This window comes from Babylonia areolata, chromosome 27 (genome assembly GCF_041734735.1).
Source record: "Babylonia areolata isolate BAREFJ2019XMU chromosome 27, ASM4173473v1, whole genome shotgun sequence".
Taxonomy (NCBI): domain Eukaryota; kingdom Metazoa; phylum Mollusca; class Gastropoda; order Neogastropoda; family Buccinidae; genus Babylonia; species Babylonia areolata.
The window spans coordinates 813,270-833,308 of record NC_134902.1 but is presented as its reverse complement, the minus strand read 5'-3'; the positions used below and the strand labels follow the sequence as shown (position 1 = coordinate 833,308).

The 20,039-nt window shown below is 42.8% G+C and overlaps 1 protein-coding gene across 2 annotated transcripts in view; it reads left to right on the top strand.

Annotated features, from left to right (window-relative positions):
- LOC143301319 (uncharacterized) overlaps positions 1 to 20,039 on the top strand; it is a 122,945-nt gene that overhangs the window by 11,955 nt on the left and 90,951 nt on the right. For both annotated transcript variants that reach the window (XR_013057766.1, XM_076615526.1), the window contains exons 3-6: positions 3,941 to 4,064; positions 8,441 to 8,568; positions 14,954 to 15,098; positions 18,361 to 18,479. Coding sequence is in view for 1 of the 2 variants with exons in the window: in XM_076615526.1 (XP_076471641.1) it covers positions 3,941 to 4,064; positions 8,441 to 8,568; positions 14,954 to 15,098; positions 18,361 to 18,479 (516 nt within the window). In the remaining variant the exon portion in view is untranslated. The remainder of the gene's footprint in view (positions 1 to 3,940; positions 4,065 to 8,440; positions 8,569 to 14,953; positions 15,099 to 18,360; positions 18,480 to 20,039) is intronic.

Here is a 20,039-nt window from a genome sequence, read left to right as displayed (position 1 = left end):
CCATGCTGTGTTGTATTGTACCATGTTGTATTGTACCATGCTGTGTTGTATTGTACCATTCTCTGTTGTATTGTACCATGCTGTGTTGTACCATGCTGTATTGTACCATGCTGTGTTGTACCATGCTGTGTTGTACCATGCTGTGTTGTGTTGTACCATGCTGTATTGTACCATGCTGTGTTGTACCATGCTGTATTGTACCATGCTGTATTGTACCATGCTGTCTTGTACCATGCTGTCTTGTACCATGCTGTATTGTACCATGCTGTATTGTATTGTACCATGCTGTGTTGTATTGTACCATTCTCTGTTGTATTGTACCATGCTGTGTTGTACCATGTTGTATTGTACCATGCTGTGTTGTACCATGCTGTATTGTACCATGCTGTGTTGTACCATGCTGTGTTGTACCATGCTGTGTTGTATTGTACCATGCTGTGTTGTACCATGCTGTATTGTACCATGCTGTATTGTACCATGCTGTATTGTATTGTACCATGCTGTATTGTATTGTACCATGCTGTATTGTATTGTACCATGCTGTATTGTACCATGCTGTGTTGTACCATGCTGTATTGTATTGTACCATGCTGTATTGTATTGTACCATGCTGTATTGTACCATGCTGTGTTGTACCATGCTGTATTGTATTGTACCATGCTGTATTGTACCATGCTGTGTTGTACCATGCTGTATTGTATTGTACCATGCTGTGTTGTACCATGCTGTGTTGTACCATGCTGTGTTGTATTGTACCATGCTGTGTTGTACCATGCTGTGTTGTGTTGTACCATGCTGTGTTGTACCATGCTGTATTGTATTGTACCATGCTGTGTTGTATTGTACCATGCTGTATTGTACCATGCTGTATTGTATTGTACCATGCTGTGTTGTACCATGCTGTGTTGTATTGTACCATGCTGTATTGTATTGTACCATGCTGTGTTGTACCATGCTGTGTTGTATTGTACCATGCTGTGTTGTACCATGCTGTGTTGTATTGTACCATGCTGTGTTGTACCATGCTGTATTGTGTTGTACCATGCTGTGTTGTACTCTGTGTATGTTGGACTATGCGCTGGTGTGTTGTACCATGCTGTGTTTTGTTGTTCCGTGCTGTGTTGTGTTATACAATGCAGTGTTGTACCGTGTTGTGTTGTACTGTGTTGTGTGTACCATGCTGTGTTGTGTTGTACCATGCTGTGTTATACCGTGTTGTACCATGTTGTGTTGTACCATTCTGTGTTGTACTGTGTTGCGTGTACCATGCTGTGTTATGTTGTACCATGCTGTGTTGTATTGTGTCATGTTGTACCATGCTGTGTTGTGTTGTACCGTGCTGTGTTGTATTGTGTTATGTTGTACCATGCTGTGTTGTATTGTGTCATGTTGTACCATGCTGTGTTGTATTGTGTCATGTTTTACCATGCTGTGTCATGTTTTACCATGCTGTGTTGTATTGTGTCATGTTGTACCATGCTGTGTTGTATTGTGTTATGTTGTACCATGCTGTGTTGTATTGTCATGTTGTACCATGCTGTGTTGTGTTGTGTTATGTTGTACCATGCTGTGTTGTATTGTGTCATGTTGTACCATGCTGTGTTGTATTGTGTCATGTTGTACCGTGCTATGTTGTATTGTGTCATGTTGTACCGTGCTATGTTGTATTGTGTTGTTGTACCGTGCTGTGTTGTATTGTGTTGTTGTACCATGCTGTGTTGTATTGTGTTGTTGTACCGTGCTGTGTTGTATTGTCATGTTGTACCCTGCTGCGTTGTGTTGTGTTATGTTGTACCATGCTGTGTTGTATTGTCATGTTGTACCATGCTGTGTTGTATTGTGTTATGTTGTACCATGCTGTGTTGTATTGTGTCATGTTGTACCATGCTGTGTTGTATTGTGTCATGTTGTACCACGCTGTGTTGTATTGTGTCATGTTGTACCATGGTGTGTTGTGTTGTCATGCTGTGTTGTATTGTGTCATGTTGTACCATGCTGTGTTGCAGCGTGTTGCGTTGTACTATGCTGTTGTAACGTGTTGTGTTGTACCATGTTCTGTGGTATCACATTGTGTGTTGTGTTGTACCATGGTGTGTTGTGTTGTACCATGGTGTGTTGTACTGTGTTGTGTTGTACCATGGTGTGTTGTACTGTGTTGTGTTGTGCTGAGTTGTGTTACACCATGCTGCCTTGTGCCATGATGTTTTGTGTGGTAGAATGCAGTGATGTACCATGTTGTGTTGTACTGTGTTGTACCAAGCTGTGTTGTGTTGTACAGTGCAGTGTTGTACTGTGTTGCACTGTGTTGTACCATGCTGTGTTGTACTGTGTTGTGTTGTACCATGCTGTGTTGTACTGTGTTGTGTTGTACCATGCTGTGTTGTGTTGTACCATGCTGTGTTGTACTGTGTTGTGTTGTACCATGCTGTGTTGTGTTGTACCATGGTGTGTTGTACTGTGTTGTGTTGTACCATGCTGTGTTGTGTTGTACCATGTTGTTCTGTACCGTATTGTGTTGTACTGTGTGTTGTACCATGCTGTGTTGTGCTGTACCGTGTTGTGCCATGTTGTGTTGTGTTTTACTGTGTTGTGCTGTACCATGCTGTGTTGTTCTGTGTTGTGTTGTACCATGTTGTGTTATACCATGTGTGTTGTACTGTGTTATGCCATGCTGTGTTTTTACTGTATTGTGTTGTACCATGCTGTGTTGTGTTGTTGTACCATGCTGTGTTGTGTTGTACCATGCTGTGTTGTACTGTGCTGTGTTGTACCATGCTGTGTTGTCTTGTACCATGCTGTGTTGTACTGTGTTGTGTTGTGCAATGCTGTGTTGTACCATGCTGTGTTGTGTTGTTGTACCATGCTGTGTTGTACTGTGTTTTGTTGCAGTATGCTTTGTTACACTGTCTTGTGTTGTATCTTGTTGCGCTGCGCTGTTCTGTTGTACCATGCTGTGTTGCTCTGTAATGGATTTTCCTGTTCTGTGTTGTATTGTACCGTGTTTTCTTGTACCATGTTGTGCTGTGTTGTGTTGTACAATGTGTGTTGTGTCGTGTTTTCTTGTTTTGTAAAGTGTTGTATTATACCGTGTCTTGATGGTAATTACATGCTGTTCGTTTTTGGCCAATACACACTTTTCGTGGCAGCTCTGGTGATGATTACACGTTGCTCGTTACAGCTTTGTTGATGATGGTTACTCAGTATTCGTTACAACTGTAGTGATGACTACACGATGTTCGATATAGCTCTGGTGATGGTGATAACACAATGTTCGTTACAGCTCTGATGGTGATTACACGATGTTCGTTACAGCTCTGGATGGTGATTACACGATGTTCGTTACAGTTCTGATGATGGTGATTACACGATGTTCGTTACAGCTCTGGTGATGATGATTACACGTTGTTCGTTACAGTTCTGATGATGGTGATTACACGTTGTTCGTTACAGCTGTGGTGATGTTTATTACACGTTGTTCGTTACAGCTCTGGTGATGCTTATTACACGTTGTTCGTTACAGCCCTGGTGATGCTTATTACACGTTGTTCGTTACAGCTCTGGTGATGCTTATTACACGTTGTTCGTTACAGCTTTGGTGATGCTTATTACACGTTGTTCGTTACAACTGTGATGATGCTTATTACACGTTGTTCGTTACAGCTTTGGTGATACTTATTACACGTTGTTCGTTACAGCTGTGATGGTGCTTATTACACGTTGTTCGTTACAGCTTTGGTGATGCTTATTACATGTTGTTCGTTACAGCTCTGGTGATGCTTATTACACGTTGTTCGCTACAGCTCTGGTGATGCTTATTACACGTTGTTCGTTACAGCCCTGGTGATGCTTATTACACGTTGTTCGTTACAGCTCTGGTGATGCTTATTACACGTTGTTCGTTACAGCTCTGGTGATGCTTATTACACGTTGTTCGTTACAGCTCTGATGGTAATGGCTCACCCAAGTAGTGGCTGCTACCAGGAGTGTTCGGCCATCTTTAACCAGAAAATCCAGCAGCTGGTGGGAGTGCGCGATACAGCCCTGCTCAGTCAGCGCTCCTGTCAGTAAGTCCACGCGCGTGTGTATGTATTGTATTGTATTGTATTGTGTTGTGTTGTGTTGTGTTGTGTTGTGTTGTGTTGTATTACTCTTTTTTTTGTCACAACAGATTTCTCTGTGAAATTCGGGCTGCTCTCCCCAGGGATAGCGCGTCGCTACACTGAGAGCGCCACTCCTTTTTTGTTGTATTTTTTCCTGCCCACAGTTTTTGTGTTTTCCTATCGAAGTGGATTTTTCTGCATCATTTTGCCAGGGACAACTCTTGTGTTGCCGTGGGTTCTTTTGCATGCACTGAATGTATGCTGCACACGGGACCTCGGTTTATCGTCTCATCCGAATGACTGGCATCCAGACCTCCACTTGAAGTCTAGTGGAGAGGGAGAAAATACTGGCGACTGTACCGGGATTTGAACCAGTGCGCTCAGAGTCTCTCGCTTCCTTGGCGGACGCGTTACGTCTAGGTCATCACTCCATTGTGTGTGTGTGTGTGTGTGTGTGTGTGTGTGTGTGTGTGTTGAGGTCAGAGAGGAGGGAGGGCAGAAGATGACCAGATGGATGGACGGGAGTTATGTCAGTAGAAGGTTTGAGGTTTGAGAGTTATATCAGTAGGAGGTGTAAGGTTTGAGAGTTATATCAGTAGGAGGTATGAGGTTGAGAGTTATATCAGTAGGATGTATGATGTTTAGAGTTATATCAGTAGGAGGTATGAGGTTTGACAGTTATATCAGTAGGAGGTGTGAGGTTTGAGAGTTATATCAGTAGGAGGTGTGAGGTTTGACAGTTATATCAGTAGGAGGTGTGAGGTTTGAGAGTTATATCAGTAGGAGGTATGATGTTTAGAGTTATATCAGTAGGAGGTATGAGGTTTAGAGTTATATCAGTAGGAGGTGTGATGTTTAGAGTTATATCAGTAGGAGGTATGAGGTTTGAGAGTTATATCAGAAGGAGGTATGATGTTTAGAGTTATATCAGTAGGAGGTGTGAGGTTTGACAGTTATATCAGTAGGAGGTATGAGGTTGAGAGTTATATCAGTAGGAGGTATGATGTTTAGAGTTATATCAGAAGGAGGTATGATGTTTAGAGTTATATCAGTAGGAGGTATGAGGTTTGACAGTTGTATCAGAAAGAGGTATGATGTTTAGAGTTATATCAGAAGGAGGTATGATTTTTAGAGTTATATCAGTAGGAGGTGTGAGGTTTGACAGTTATATCAGTAGGAGGTATGAGGTTGAGAGTTATATCAGTAGGAGGTATGATGTTTAGAGTTATATCAGAAGGAGGTATGAGGTTGAGAGTTATATCAGTAGGAGGTATGAGGTTTGACAGTTGTATCAGAAGGAGGTATGATGTTTAGAGTTATATCAGAAGGAGGTATGATGTTTAGAGTTATATCAGTAGGGGGTGTGAGGTTTGACAGTTATATCAGTAGGAGGTATGAGGTTGAGAGTTATATCAGAAGGAGGTATGATGTTTAGAGTTATATCAGTAGGAGGTATGAGGTTTGACAGTTATATCAGTAGGAGGTGTGAGGTTTGAGAGTTATATCAGTAGGAGGTATGATGTTTAGAGTTATATCAGTAGGAGGTATGAGGTTTGAGAGTTATATCAGTAGGAGGTGTGAGGTTTGAGAGTTATATCAGTAGGAGGTGTGAGGTTTGAGAGTTATATCAGTAGGGGGTGTGAGGTTTGACAGTTATATCAGTAGGAGGTATGAGGTTGACAGTTATATCAGAAGGAGGTATGATGTTTAGAGTTATATCAGTAGGAGGTGTAAGGTTTGAGAGTTATATGAGTAGGGGGTGTGAGGTTTGACAGTTATATCAGTAGGAGGTGTGAGGTTAAGAGTTATATCAGTAGGAGGTATGATGTTTAGAGTTATATCAGTAGGAGGTATGAGGTTGAGAGTTATATCAGAAGGAGGTATGAGGTTTAGAGTTATATCAGTAGGAGGTGTGAGGTTTGAGAGTTATATCAGTAGGAGGTGTGAAGTTTGAGAGTTATATCAGTAGGAGGTGTGAGGTTTGAGAGTTATATCAGTAGGAGGTGTGAGGTTTGACAGTTACATCAGTAGGAGGTGTGAGGTTTGACAGTTATATCGGTAGGGGGTGTGAGGTTTGACAGTTACATCAGTAGGAGGTGTGAGGTTTAGAGTTATATCAGTAGGGGGTGTGAGGTTTGACAGTTATATCAGTAGGAGGTGTGAGGTTTGACAGTTATATCGGTAGGGGGTGTGAGGTTTGACAGTTACATCAGTAGGGGGTGTGAAGTTTAGAGTTATATCAGTAGGGGGTGTGAAGTTTTGAGAGTTATATCAGTAGGAGGTATAAGGTTTGAGCAATATGGCACATCAGTCTTTGTGACAATATACTTAGAGTGTGTGACAATGGACCTGCCATGTCATGTAATTCTGTTGTCACAAGGTCATGTCATGTTGTTCTGTTGTACCAGGACTCTGTGGCAATGTACTTACAGACTTTGTTACTATGTACCTACACACAATATAAGGCACTTACAGGCAGAAGACGGTTAAGGACGTTGTTGAAGTGTTCAGCCCACCGCTCCAGAATCTGCTTCTGTGTCCCATCTGCCTTGAGGAGTGGTGGGAAGCCGGGGGATTGGACCGCCTTTTTGCTGAACCAGCTGTCCTGGATTAGGCACTAACGGACAATCTGATAAGGCACTCACAGAATACGTGGCAGTGTACTTACAGACGATGTGATAAGGCGCAGACAGACAGACAAAGCGCTTACAGACATTGTGATAAGGCACTTACAGTCTTTGTGACAATGTACTTGCAGAGTATGTGACAGTGGACCTACCATGTCATGTAATTCTGTTGTCAGGGGGCCGTGTCATGTAGTTCTCTTGTAACAGGACTCTGTGGCAATGTACTTACAGACTTTGTGATAAGGCACTTACAGTGTGGCTACATACTCACAGACAGTGTGATATAGCACTTACAGTGTGGCTACATACTTACAGACAGTGTGATATAGCACTTACAGACTGTGTGGCTTTGGACTTAAGACAACATGATAGGACACTTACAGACAGACTTTGTGATAAGGCACTTACAGACCATGTGGCTATGTACTTACAGACAGTATGATAAGGCACTTACAGACCATGTGGCTATGTACTTACAGACAGTATGATAAGGCACTTACAGACCATGTGGCTATGTACTTACAGACAACATGATAAGGCACTTACAGACCATGTGGCTATGTACTTACAGACAACATGATAAGGCACTTACAGACCATGTGGCTATGTACTTACAGACAACATGATAAGGCACTTACAGACCATGTGGCTATGTACTTACAGACAACATGATAAGGCACTTACAGACCATGTGGCTATGTACTTACAGACAACATGATAAGGCACGTACAGACAATGTGGCTATGTATTTACAGACAACATGATAAGGCACTTACAGACCATGTGGCTATGTACTTACAGACAGTATGATAAGGCACTTACAGACCATGTGGCTATGTACTTACAGACAACATGATAAGGCACTTACAGACCATGTGGCTATGTACTTACAGACAACATGATAAGGCACTTACAGACCATGTGGCTATGTACTTACAGACAGTATGATAAGGCACTTACAGACCATGTGGCTATGTACTTACAGACAGTATGATAAGGCACTTACAGACCATGTGGCTACCTACTTACAGACAGTATGTCACAGGGGCAATGTCATGTCACCACAGGGCAATGTCACGTTATGGCGGGACCATGTCATGCTGTCACAGGGCCATACCATGTTATCACAGACCATGTCATGCTGTCACAGGGCCATACCATGTTATCACAGACCATGTCATGCTGTCACAGGGCCATACCATGTTATCACAGACCATGTCATGCTGTCACAGGGCCATACCATGTTATCACAGACCATGGTGTGTCATGTCACAGGGCCATACCATGTTATCACAGACCATGGTGTGTCATGTCACAGGGCCATACCATGTTATCACAGACCATGGTGTGTCATGCTGTCACAGGGCCGCGTCATGTCATGTTTTGACATTGTCACGCCATGTCACAACCATGTCGTGTCATGTCACATGGCCGTTTAATGCCATGTGACGCTGTCACATGACCATGTCATATTGCTACAAGACAGTTTGATGTCATGTCACACGACCATGCGATGTCACAGGGTAGTGTCATGTCACGTCACAGGGCCATGTCACGTCATATCATGTCACAGGGCCATGTCACGTCATGTCATGTCACAGGGCCATGTCACGTCACGTCACAGGGCCATGTCACGTCACGTCATGTCACGTCACAGGGCCATGTCACGTCATATCATGTCACAGGGCCATGTCACGTCATGTCATGTCACAGGGCCATGTCGGAGCAGATGACGTGTCTGGAGAGGAAGAAGGCGACCTGTGACGTGACCAGTCTGCAGTACGTCAACACCATCCTCAACTTCATCAGGCCGGATTATGACAGAACCTGCACCCGAACTGGTCAGTGCCCCTTTCACCTGCCGGGCGGGGAGGGGGGGGGGGGGGGGGGGGGGTGTTGGTTGATTAGCTGGTGGGTTGGTTGATTGGGTGGTTGGCTATATGCTGGTTCGTTGATGGATTGGTTAGCTGGATTGTTGGGTGGTGGTTTGGTTTTTTGTTGATTACGTTTGTCTGTTGATCTGATTTGTGCAAACACTCTCTCTCTGTCTGCCCTCTTACACACACACACACACACACACACACACACACACACACACACAGAGGGTGAAACAGCTGTCGCTTGCTATACACGTTAACCTCCCCAGTGAAGGAAGAAAATGGTTGACATGACTGCCCCTTCTCTCTCAGCGCTAAAGAAAAAATGGTTGACATGACTGCCCCTTCTCTCTCAGCGCTAGAGAGAAAATGGTTGACATGACTGCCCCTTCTCTCACAGCGCTAAAGAGAAAATGGTTGACATGACTGCCCCTTCTCTCTCAGCGCTAGAGAGAAAATGGTTGACATGACTGCCCCTTCTCTCTCAGCGCTAAAGAAAAAATGGAATTTTTCTTTCTTTCTTTTTTCTTTTTTTTTCAATTTTAGGAAAATAATCACGTTCGCCGCTACCGAAGATGTGTGTACTCTTTATCACAGTTGCTGTCTGGTGTCCACATTTCAACCACAGGATAAAATCACGTTCATCTCTATTGAAGATGTCTGGTGTCCACTTTTTAACCACAGGATAAAATCACGTTCATCTCTATTGAAGATGTCTGGTGTCCACATTTCAATCACAGGATAAAATGACGTTCATCTGTATTGAAGATGTCTGGTGTCCACTTTTTAACCACAGGATAAAATCACGTTCATCTCTATTGAAGATGTCTGGTGTCCACTTTTTAACCACAGGATAAAATGACGTTCATCTCTATTGAAGATGTCTGGTGTCCACTCTTTAACCACAGGATAAAATCACGTTCATCTCTATTGAAGATGTCTGGTGTCCACTCTTTAACCACAGGATAAAATCACGTTCATCTCTATTGAAGATGTCTGGTGTCCACTCTTTAACCACAGGATAAAATCACGTTCATCTCTATTGAAGATGTCTGGTGTCCACTCTTTAACCACAGGATAAAATCACGTTCATCTCTATTGAAGATGTCTGGTGTCCACTCTTTAACCACAGGATAAAATCACGTTCATCTCTATTGAAGATGTCTGGTGTCCACTCTTTAACCACAGGATAAAATCACGTTCATCTCTATTGAAGATGTCTGGTGTCCACTCTTTAACCACAGGATAAAATCACGTTCATCTCTATTGAAGATGTCTGGTGTCCACTCTTTAACCACAGGATAAAATCACGTTCATCTCTATTGAAGATGTCTGGTGTCCACTCTTTAACCACAGGATAAAATCACGTTCATCTCTATTGAAGATGTCTGGTGTCCACATTTTAATCACAGGATAAAATCACGTTCATCTCTATTGAAGATGTCTGGTGTCCACTTTTTAACCACAGGATAAAAATTAATCACGTTCATCTCTATTGAAGATGTCTGGTGTCCACTCTTTAACCACAGGATAAAATCACGTTCATCTCTATTGAAGATGTCTGGTGTCCACTTTTTAACCACAGGATAAAATCACGTTCATCTCTATTGAAGATGTCTGGTGTCCACTCTTTAGCCACAGGATAAAATCACGTTCATCTCTATTGAAGATGTCTGGTGTCCACTCTTTAGCCACAGGATAAAATCACGTTCATCTCTATTGAAGATGTCTGGTGTCCACTCTTTAACCACTGGATAAAATCACGTTCATCTCTATTGAAGATGTCTGGTGTCCACTTTTTAACCACAGGATAAAATCACGTTCACCTCTATTGAAGATGTCTGGTGTCCACTTTTTAACCACTGGATAAAATCACGTTCATCTGTATTGAAGATGTCTGGTGTCCACTTTTTAACCACTGGATAAAATCACGTTCACCTCTATTGAAGATGTCTGGTGTCCACATTTCAATCACAGGATAAAATCACGTTCATCTCTATTGAAGATGTCTGGTGTCCACTTTTTAACCACTGGATAAAATCACGTTCACCTCTATTGAAGATGTCTGGTGTCCACTCTTTAGCCACAGGATAAAATCACGTTCATCTCTATTGAAGGTGTCTGGTGTCCACTCTTTAGCCACAGGATAAAATGACGTTCATCTCTATTGAAGATGTCTGGTGTCCACTTTTTAACCACAGGATAAAATGACGTTCATCTCTATTGAAGGTGTCTGGTGTCCACTCTTTAGCCACAGGATAAAATCACGTTCATCTCTATTGAAGGTGTCTGGTGTCCACTCTTTAGCCACAGGATAAAATCACGTTCATCTCTATTGAAGATGTCTGGTGTCCACATTTCAACCACAGGATAAAATGACGTTCATCTCTATTGAAGATGTCTGGTGTCCACATTTCAACCACAGGATAAAATCACGTTCATCTGTATTGAAGATGTCTGGTGTCCACTTTTTAACCACTGGATAAAATCACGTTCATCTCTATTGAAGATGTCTGGTGTCCACATTTCAATCACAGGATAAAATGACGTTCATCTCTATTGAAGATGTCTGGTGTCCACATTTCAACCACAGGATAAAATCACGTTCATCTCTATTGAAGATGTCTGGTGTCCACATTTCAACCACAGGATAAAATCACGTTCATCTCTATTGAAGATGTCTGGTGTCCACTTTTTAACCACAGGATAAAATGACGTTCATCTCTATTGAAGATGTCTGGTGTCCACTTTTTAACCACAGGATAAAATGACGTTCATCTCTATTGAAGATGTCTGGTGTCCACATTTAACCACAGGATAAAATCACGTTCATCTCTATTGAAGATGTCTGGTGTCCACTTTTTAACCACAGGATAAAATCACGTTCATCTCTATTGAAGATGTCTGGTGTCCACTTTTTAACCACAGGATAAAATCACGTTCATCTCTATTGAAGATGTCTGGTGTCCACTTTTTAACCACAGGATAAAATCACGTTCATCTCTATTGAAGGTGTCTGGTGTCCACTTTTTAACCACAGGATAAAATCACGTTCATCTCTATTGAAGATGTCTGGTGTCCACATTTCAATCACAGGATAAAATGACGTTCATCTCTATTGAAGATGTCTGGTGTCCACTTTTTAACCACAGGATAAAATGACGTTCATCTCTATTGAAGATGTCTGGTGTCCACTTTTTAACCACAGGATAAAATCATGTTCATCTCTATTGAAGATGTCTGGTGTCCACATTTCAATCACAGGATAAAATCACGTTCATCTCTATTGAAGATGTCTGGTGTCCACTTTTTAACCACAGGATAAAATCACGTTCATCTCTATTGAAGATGTCTGGTGTCCACTTTTTAACCACAGGATAAAATCACGTTCATCTCTATTGAAGACGTCTGGTGTCCACTTTTTAACCACAGGATAAAATCACGTTCATCTCTATTGAAGATGTCTGGTGTCCACTTTTTAACCACAGGATAAAAATTAATCACGTTCATCTCTATTGAAGATGTCTGGTGTCCACTTTTTAACCACAGGATAAAATCACGTTCATCTCTATTGAAGATGTCTGGTGTCCACTTTTTAACCACAGGATAAAATCACGTTCATCTCTATTGAAGACGTCTGGTGTCCACTTTTTAACCACAGGATAAAAATTAATCACGTTCATCTCTATTGAAGATGTCTGGTGTCCACTTTTTAACCACAGGATAAAATCACGTTCATCTCTATTGAAGATGTCTGGTGTCCACTTTTTAACCACTGGATAAAATCACGTTCATCTCTATTGAAGATGTCTGGTGTCCGCATTTTAATCACAGGATAAAATGACGTTCATCTCTGTTGAAGATGTCTGGTGTCCACTTTTTAACCACAGGATAAAATGACGTTCATCTCTATTGAAGATGTCTGGTGTCCACTTTTTAACCACAGGATAAAATCACGTTCATCTCTATTGAAGATGTCTGGTGTCCACTTTTTAACCACTGGATAAAATCACGTTCATCTCTATTGAAGATGTCTGGTGTCCTCTTTTTAACCACAGGATAAAATCACGTTCATCTCTATTGAAGATGTCTGGTGTCCACTTTTTAACCACAGGATAAAATCACGTTCATCTCTATTGAAGATGTCTGGTGTCCACTTTTTAACCACAGGATAAAATCACGTTCATCTCTATTGAAGATGTCTGGTGTCCACTTTTTAACCACAGGATAAAATCACGTTCATCTCTATTGAAGATGTCTGGTGTCCACTTTTTAACCACTGGATAAAATCACGTTCATCTCTATTGAAGATGTCTGGTGTCCACTTTTTAACCACAGGATAAAATCACGTTCATCTCTATTGAAGATGTCTGGTGTCCACTTTTTAACCACTGGATAAAATCACGTTCATCTCTATTGAAGATGTCTGGTGTCCACTTTTTAACCACAGGATAAAATCACGTTCATCTCTATTGAAGATGTCTGGTGTCCACTTTTTAACCACTGGATAAAATCACGTTCATCTCTATTGAAGATGTCTGGTGTCCACTTTTTAACCACAGGATAAAATCACGTTCATCTCTATTGAAGATGTCTGGTGTCCACTTTTTAACCACAGGATATCCCCCGTGGGATGCCGGGGGTCTTTCAGTATAAATAGCACCCCCGCCTTCTGGAAATTCTGTGCTAGAAATTTCCTCTTTTCTGTCACTGTCTTTGTTTCTGCCTTTTTTTTCTGTCTTCACTGTTGTCTCCCTTTTCTGCCTTCCCAGTCCATTCCCCTTTCTTTTTTTCAAGCAAGCCTTGACACTTTTTTCTTTTTTCCACAGTCTATGATGTCCTATCTGTGCTGTTTTGCTCTGGCGATTAGGTAGTGAGGTCTAAACACTGGGGTGGGCACTAGCTGCCCATTCTGCAGTGTTATTTGCCTATATGGCCTTTTTATGTTTTTTTTGGCTTTGAAGTATTGTTTTTTTCCTTCTTTTTTTTTACGATTTTTTGTAATCTGGGGATGATGAATTAAGTGGAATGGCTGGCGTCCTCAGCATGGCCTAGTCTTATTTGCCATAAGGAGCTAAATGGTTGGGATACTGTGTCATGAACTGTTTTCTGAGTTTGTCTTAGTTGGGTTTGTTTTTTTTGTAGATGTGACAGTCATGAACTGTTTTGTGGGTTTGTCTTTTTTTTTGGTGTTTTTGTTGTTGTTGTAGATGTGACAGTTTTGTGTTGACACGGTTGAGCATTTGTATGGTTTGACAGTCCTGATATGGCCCTTTGCAGTCGGCTGGGCCCGTATGCACGTCGATCCTTATAGAGGGCTATCCGCGAATAGCGCCTATTCGGGTGGATAGGCCGCAGATTTTGGTATGTACGTCAGAACGCATAAGCTATCCGACTGGGCTAAACGCGGATAAAGTTATCGGTGCCTCGGGGGTCAGATAGCGAGCCTAAACGCGGATAAATATGGCGGCATTGATGTTTTTCCAAGTGAGACAGCGACGGCAATTGCGAAGAAACCGCATCTTTCGTGACAGAAAGAACCCGTTTGACCTGTACGATGACCATGACCTGTTCCGAAAGTTCAGGTTTAGGCGGCAACATATTTGGGAGCTGACAAACGAGGTGGAAGGTGAGATACGGCTGGAGAATCGTGGGTTTACCTTGACACCCTTGCAACAGGTGCTTGTTACACTGCACCGTGCGAACGGCCACTCCGCACGCCTTCACCTTCTCGGCTATCTTTTTCCATGTATCTGTCTTCTGAGGGTTGGTTACACTCGGATTCAAACTGCTGAATAACAGCGCACGTTCCACCTGCATCTCTTCCAGAAATACTAGAATTTCATCAGCACTGAAATTTGGCTTCCTAGTGCGCTTTGAATTCTCCATGGCAAGTAATACAAACAATAAAAACTGGGACTGACGAAAACCGACGAAGCACGTACCAGCGGTAGTTCCACGAGGGAGGGTATGTCTAAACCGAAAGCAATGCCTGCTGCACCGCGGTTTTCCAAAGAATCTATAAATAGCGCGCCGTGTCCTGCCCCGTAAACGCGGAGAGCTATTCAATCGCGAATAGGGCGACGTACATACCAAAACCGGAGAGGGGCTAATCGCGTTTAAGCTCCGAATAGCTAACCGCGTTTAAGCCCTAAACGCGAATAAGCTAATCGGGTTTGACGTGCATACGGGCCCTGGACTATAAGCAACAAGAATAAGAATAAATAAGAATAACCACGGGATAAAATCACGTTCAACCCTATCGAAGATGTCTGGTGTCCAGTTTTTGATCACAGGATAAAATCCTGTTCACCTCTGTGGTTGCTGTGTGTGTGTGCCTTGGTTACAGCCAGCAACAGCACACAAGCGCTGACGCCAGCACAGCAACTGCTGACGCAGTGCACACAGAAGGGCAAGCAGTGTTACGTCACCTTCAATGCGACCTACGCTCCTGCCGTGTTGCAGGGCATGCAGAACATGACGGCCATTTGTCAGTGAGTGACCAGGGTCCATTTTGTTGTTTGCCGTGATGGGGATGTTTGTGGTAGTGCCTTCAACATAGGTAGAACAGAACACTATTCTTAGTGTTTCTGTCAATGAAAAGAAAATATATTGACACCATTTTCACTTTGGACACATCCCATGACATAATAAAACAGAGCTAAAGCCCTCATGTCATGACGTGTGATTCCTGCTGATTTTACCATACAGATTACTGTTGTGACCACACACACACACACACACACACACACACACACACAAGATGCTATATTGATTGCTGTATATCTGTTGTATCACAGTATTATTATGAAAGGTTTTGGTATTATCGTATCAAAAACCAACCAACCAAACAAAACACCGGTATTGCGATTGATGAATGATTGTGGAGGGATGAATGAATAGTAAGGATTGATGAATATTGTGGAGGGATGAATGAGCAGGAAGGATTGATGAATATTGTGGAGGGATGAATGAGTAGGAAGGATTGATGAATGATTGTGGAGGGATGAATGAGCAGGAAGTACTGATGAATGATTGTGAAGGGGTAGATGAGCAGCAGGAAGGACTGATGAATGATTGTGGAGGGGTGGATGAGCAGCAGGAAGGACTGATGAATGATTGTGGAGGGGTGGATGAGCAGGAAGGATTGATGAATGATTGTGGAGGGGTGGATGAGCAGCAGGAAGGACTGATGAATATTGTGGAGGGGTGGATGAGCAGCAGGAAGTACTGATGAATATTGTGGAGGGGTGGATGAGCAGCAGGAAGTACTGATGAATATTGTGGAGGGGTGGATGAGCAGCAGGAAGTACTGATGAATATTGTGGAGGGGTAGATGAGCAGCAGGAAGTACTGATGAATGATTGTGGAGGGGTAGATGAGCAGCAGGAAGTACTGATGAATGATTGTGGAGGGGTAGATGAGCAGCAGGAAGTACTGATGAATATTGTGGAGGGGTGGATGAGCAGCAGGAAGTACTGATGAATGATTGTGGAGGGATGAATGAGCAGCAGGAAGGACTGATGAATGATTGTGGAGGGGTGGATGAGCAGGAAGTATTGATGAATATTGTGGAGGGATGAATGAGCAGCAGGAAGGACTGATGAATGATTGTGGAGGGATGAATGAGCAGGAAGGATTGATGAATGATTGAGGAGGGATGAATGAGCAGCAGGAAGTATTGATGAATCATTGTGGAGGGATGGTATTGGATGAACAGGAAGGATTGATGAATGATTGTGGAGGGATGAATGAGCAGGAAGGATTGATGAATATTGTGGAGGGATGAATGAACAGGAAGGATTGATGAATGGTTGTGGAGGGATGAATGAGTAGGAAGGATTGATGAATGATTGTGGAGGGATGAATGAGCAGGAAGATTGATGAATGATTGTGGAGGGATGAATGAGCAGGAATGATTGATGAATGATTGTGGAGGGATGAATGAGAAGGAAGGATTGATGAATCATTGTGGAGGGATGGATGAACAGGAAGGATTGATGAATGATTGTGGAGGGATGAATGAGCAGGAAGGATTGATGAATATTGTGGAGGGATGAATGAACAGGAAGGATTGATGAATGGTTGTGGAGGGATGAATGAGTAGGAAGGATTGATGAATGATTGTGGAGGGATGAATGAGCAGGAAGATTGATGAATGATTGTGGAGGGATGAATGAGCAGGAATGATTGATGAATGATTGTGGAGGGATGAATGAGCAGGAAGGATTGATGAATGATTGTGGAGGGGTGGATGAGCAGGAAGGATTGATGAATGATTGTGGAGGGGTGGATGAGCAGCAGGAAGGATTGATGAATATTGTGGAGGGATGAATGAGCAGCAGGAAGGATTGATGAATGATTGTGGAGGGATGAATTAGCAGGAAGGACTGATGAATGATTGTGGAGGGATGAATGAGCAGCAGGAAGGATTGATGAATGATTGTGGAGGGATGAATGAGCAGGAAGGACTGATGAATGATTGTGGAGGGATGAATTAGCAGGAAGGATTGATGAATCATTGTGGAGGGATGGATGAGCAGGAACAAATACCACTGTCTACACTTAGAGAATTTTGAAAAAAAGGAAGAAAAAAAAGTATCACTTGTCTTGCACGAAATGGGAAGGTTATCTTTCACTTTTATTTTTTGTGACAAGCCGGTCACTACCATACTCATTATTAAGTTGGCTTAGTTGTATGCAGAGATTTTATGTTGTGGTGTGTGCAGGTCTTTAGACATCTACACTAGCTGTGTTGTGGTGTGTGCAGGTCTTTGGACATCTACACTAGCTGTCTGTGTTGTGGTGTGTGCAGGTCTTTGGACATCTACACTAGCTGTCTGTGTTGTGGTGTGTGCAGGTCTTTGGACATCTACACTAGCTGTCTGTGTTGTGGTGTGTGCAGGTCTTTGGACATCTACACTAGCTGTGTTGTGGTGTGTGCAGGTCTTTAGACATCTACACTAGCTGTTTGTCTGTGTTGTGGTGTGTGCAGGTCTTTGGACATCTACACTAGCTGTCTGTGTTGTGGTGTGTGCAGGTCTTTGGACATCTACACTAGCTGTCTGTGTTGTGGTGTGTGCAGGTCTTTGGACATCTACACTAGCTGTGTTGTGGTGTGTGCAGGTCTTTGGACATCTACACTAGCTGTCTGTGTTGTGGTGTGTGCAGGTCTTTGGACATCTACACTAGCTGTGTTGTGGTGTGTGCAGGTCTTTGGACATCTACACTAGCTGTTTGTCTGTGTTGTGGTGTGTGCAGGTCTGTAGACATCTACACTAGCTGTATGTCTGTGTTGTGGTGTGTGCAGGTCTTTGGACATCTACACTAGCTGTCTGTGTTGTGGTGTGTGCTGGTCTTTGGACATCTACACTAGCTGTCTGTGTTGTGGTGTGTGCAGGTCTTTGGACATCTACACTAGCTGTGTTGTGGTGTGTGCAGGTCTTTGGACATCTACACTAGCTGTCTGTGTTGTGGTGTGTGCAGGTCTTTGGACATCTACACTAGCTGTGTGTCTGTGTTGTGGTGTGTGCAGGTCTTTGGACATCAATACGAGCTGTGTGTGTTGTGGTATGTGTACGGCTTTAGACAACTACACGAGCTGTCTGTGTATTTGTGTGTTGTGGTGTGTGCAGGTCTTTAGACAACTACACGAGCTGTGTGTTGTGGTGTGTGCAGGTCTTTAGACAACTACACCAGCTGTGTGTTGTGGTGTGTGCAGGGCTTTAGACAACTACACGAGCTGTGTGTGTGCAGGTCTTTAGATAACTACACCAGCTGTCTGGAGGACCTAATGCCAGAGTGTGGCCCCTACATTGGTCGGGCCATCAACTCCATCCGTCTCATGCAGCAACAGTACTCCTATGTCTGCTCTGGTGGGTAGTGTGGCCGGCGGCTTGGTTTGTGTGATAGCTCAGAGAATAGAATAGAATATGTCTTTATTACCAAGTGTACCGGGGTCACAAGGATTATTGGGGAGGGGGGGGGATAGTACATAACAAGATATGAACATAAATCGAAAATCATACACAAACAGATACAGCAGAAATATGTGCATATCAATACAAAAAATTGTGCATACTCACACACACACAAACACACACACACACACACACACACACACACACACACACACACACACACCTTCGAACAGAAGCCGCATATTACATGTGGATGGGGATGATGACTAGATCTTCAGGTAGATGGTTGTTGATTACACAATTCTTTTTATCATACTGGATTTGTTCGAGAGACAGGGCATTCACTGCTTTGGGAAAAAAGGTATTGGCGAAGTGATTAACCTTATACTTCTGTACCGTCGACCAGAGGGGAGCATCTCGAAAATCCCAAAAGCTGGATGTGATTCGTCCTGGCTGATTGATTTTGCTGTTTTGAGTAGCCGATTATAATATATGTCTTCTAGAGAAGGTAGATCAGCCCCGGTAATTCAGGTGGCAGTTTTTACAATTCTGTAAAGGGCTGCAACTTCTGCCTTGGAAATGTTTCCGTACCAAACAGTAATAGCGAAGGTTAGCACACTTTCAATGACTGCTCGGTAGAAATCAACCATGATTTATGTTTTAATTCCGAACTTTTTGAGGCTCTGAAGAAAGTACAGGCGCTGTTGTGCTTTCTTAACAATTTCGCTGATGATCTCTACTTTTATTTTATTTTGTTTTATTTTATTTTTTCTCAAGGCCTGACTAAGCGCATTGGGTTACGCTGCTGGTCAGGCATCTGCTTGGCAGATGTGGTGTAGCGTATATGGATTTGTCCGAACGCAGTGACGCCTCCTTGAGCTACTGATACTGATACTGATCTCTACTTGCTTGTCTGTAATAACTAGTGGTGAGGGGTCAGATCTGGTCTTCCTGAAATCTAAAATTAATTCTTTTGTTTTTGATACGTTGAGTTCTAAGTTGTTTTGATCACACCAGCTGACAAGTTCCAGTACTTCTTCCCTATATTTTGACTCATCAGTGTTCGTAATCAGCCCTTCTAGAGTAGTTTCGTCGGCAAACTTGACCATGGTGTTACATTCATTTTGAGTTGCACAGTGTTGTGTGAATAGTGAGTACAACAGTGGGGATAGAACACACCCCTGTGGCGTGCCTGTGTTGAGAATGCATGTGGAGGAAGTGAGGTCACCAACTTTAACAACTAGCGGTCTGCATCTTAGAAAATCTAGGATCCATGCACAAATTGATTCAGGCAGCGAGAGGTCTTTCAGTTTAAAATATAGTTTTGATGGCACTATTGTGTTGAACGCAGAGCTGTAGTCAATCAAAAGGATCCTAGCATAGCTGTTAGGATTTTCGAGATTGAGAACGTGGTAGAGACCTATGCTTATGGCATCTTCAACTGATCTGTTGGCTCTGTAGGCAAACTGAAAGGGATCAAAAGATGGAGGAATGCAGGTTTTTAGGAATTGTAGA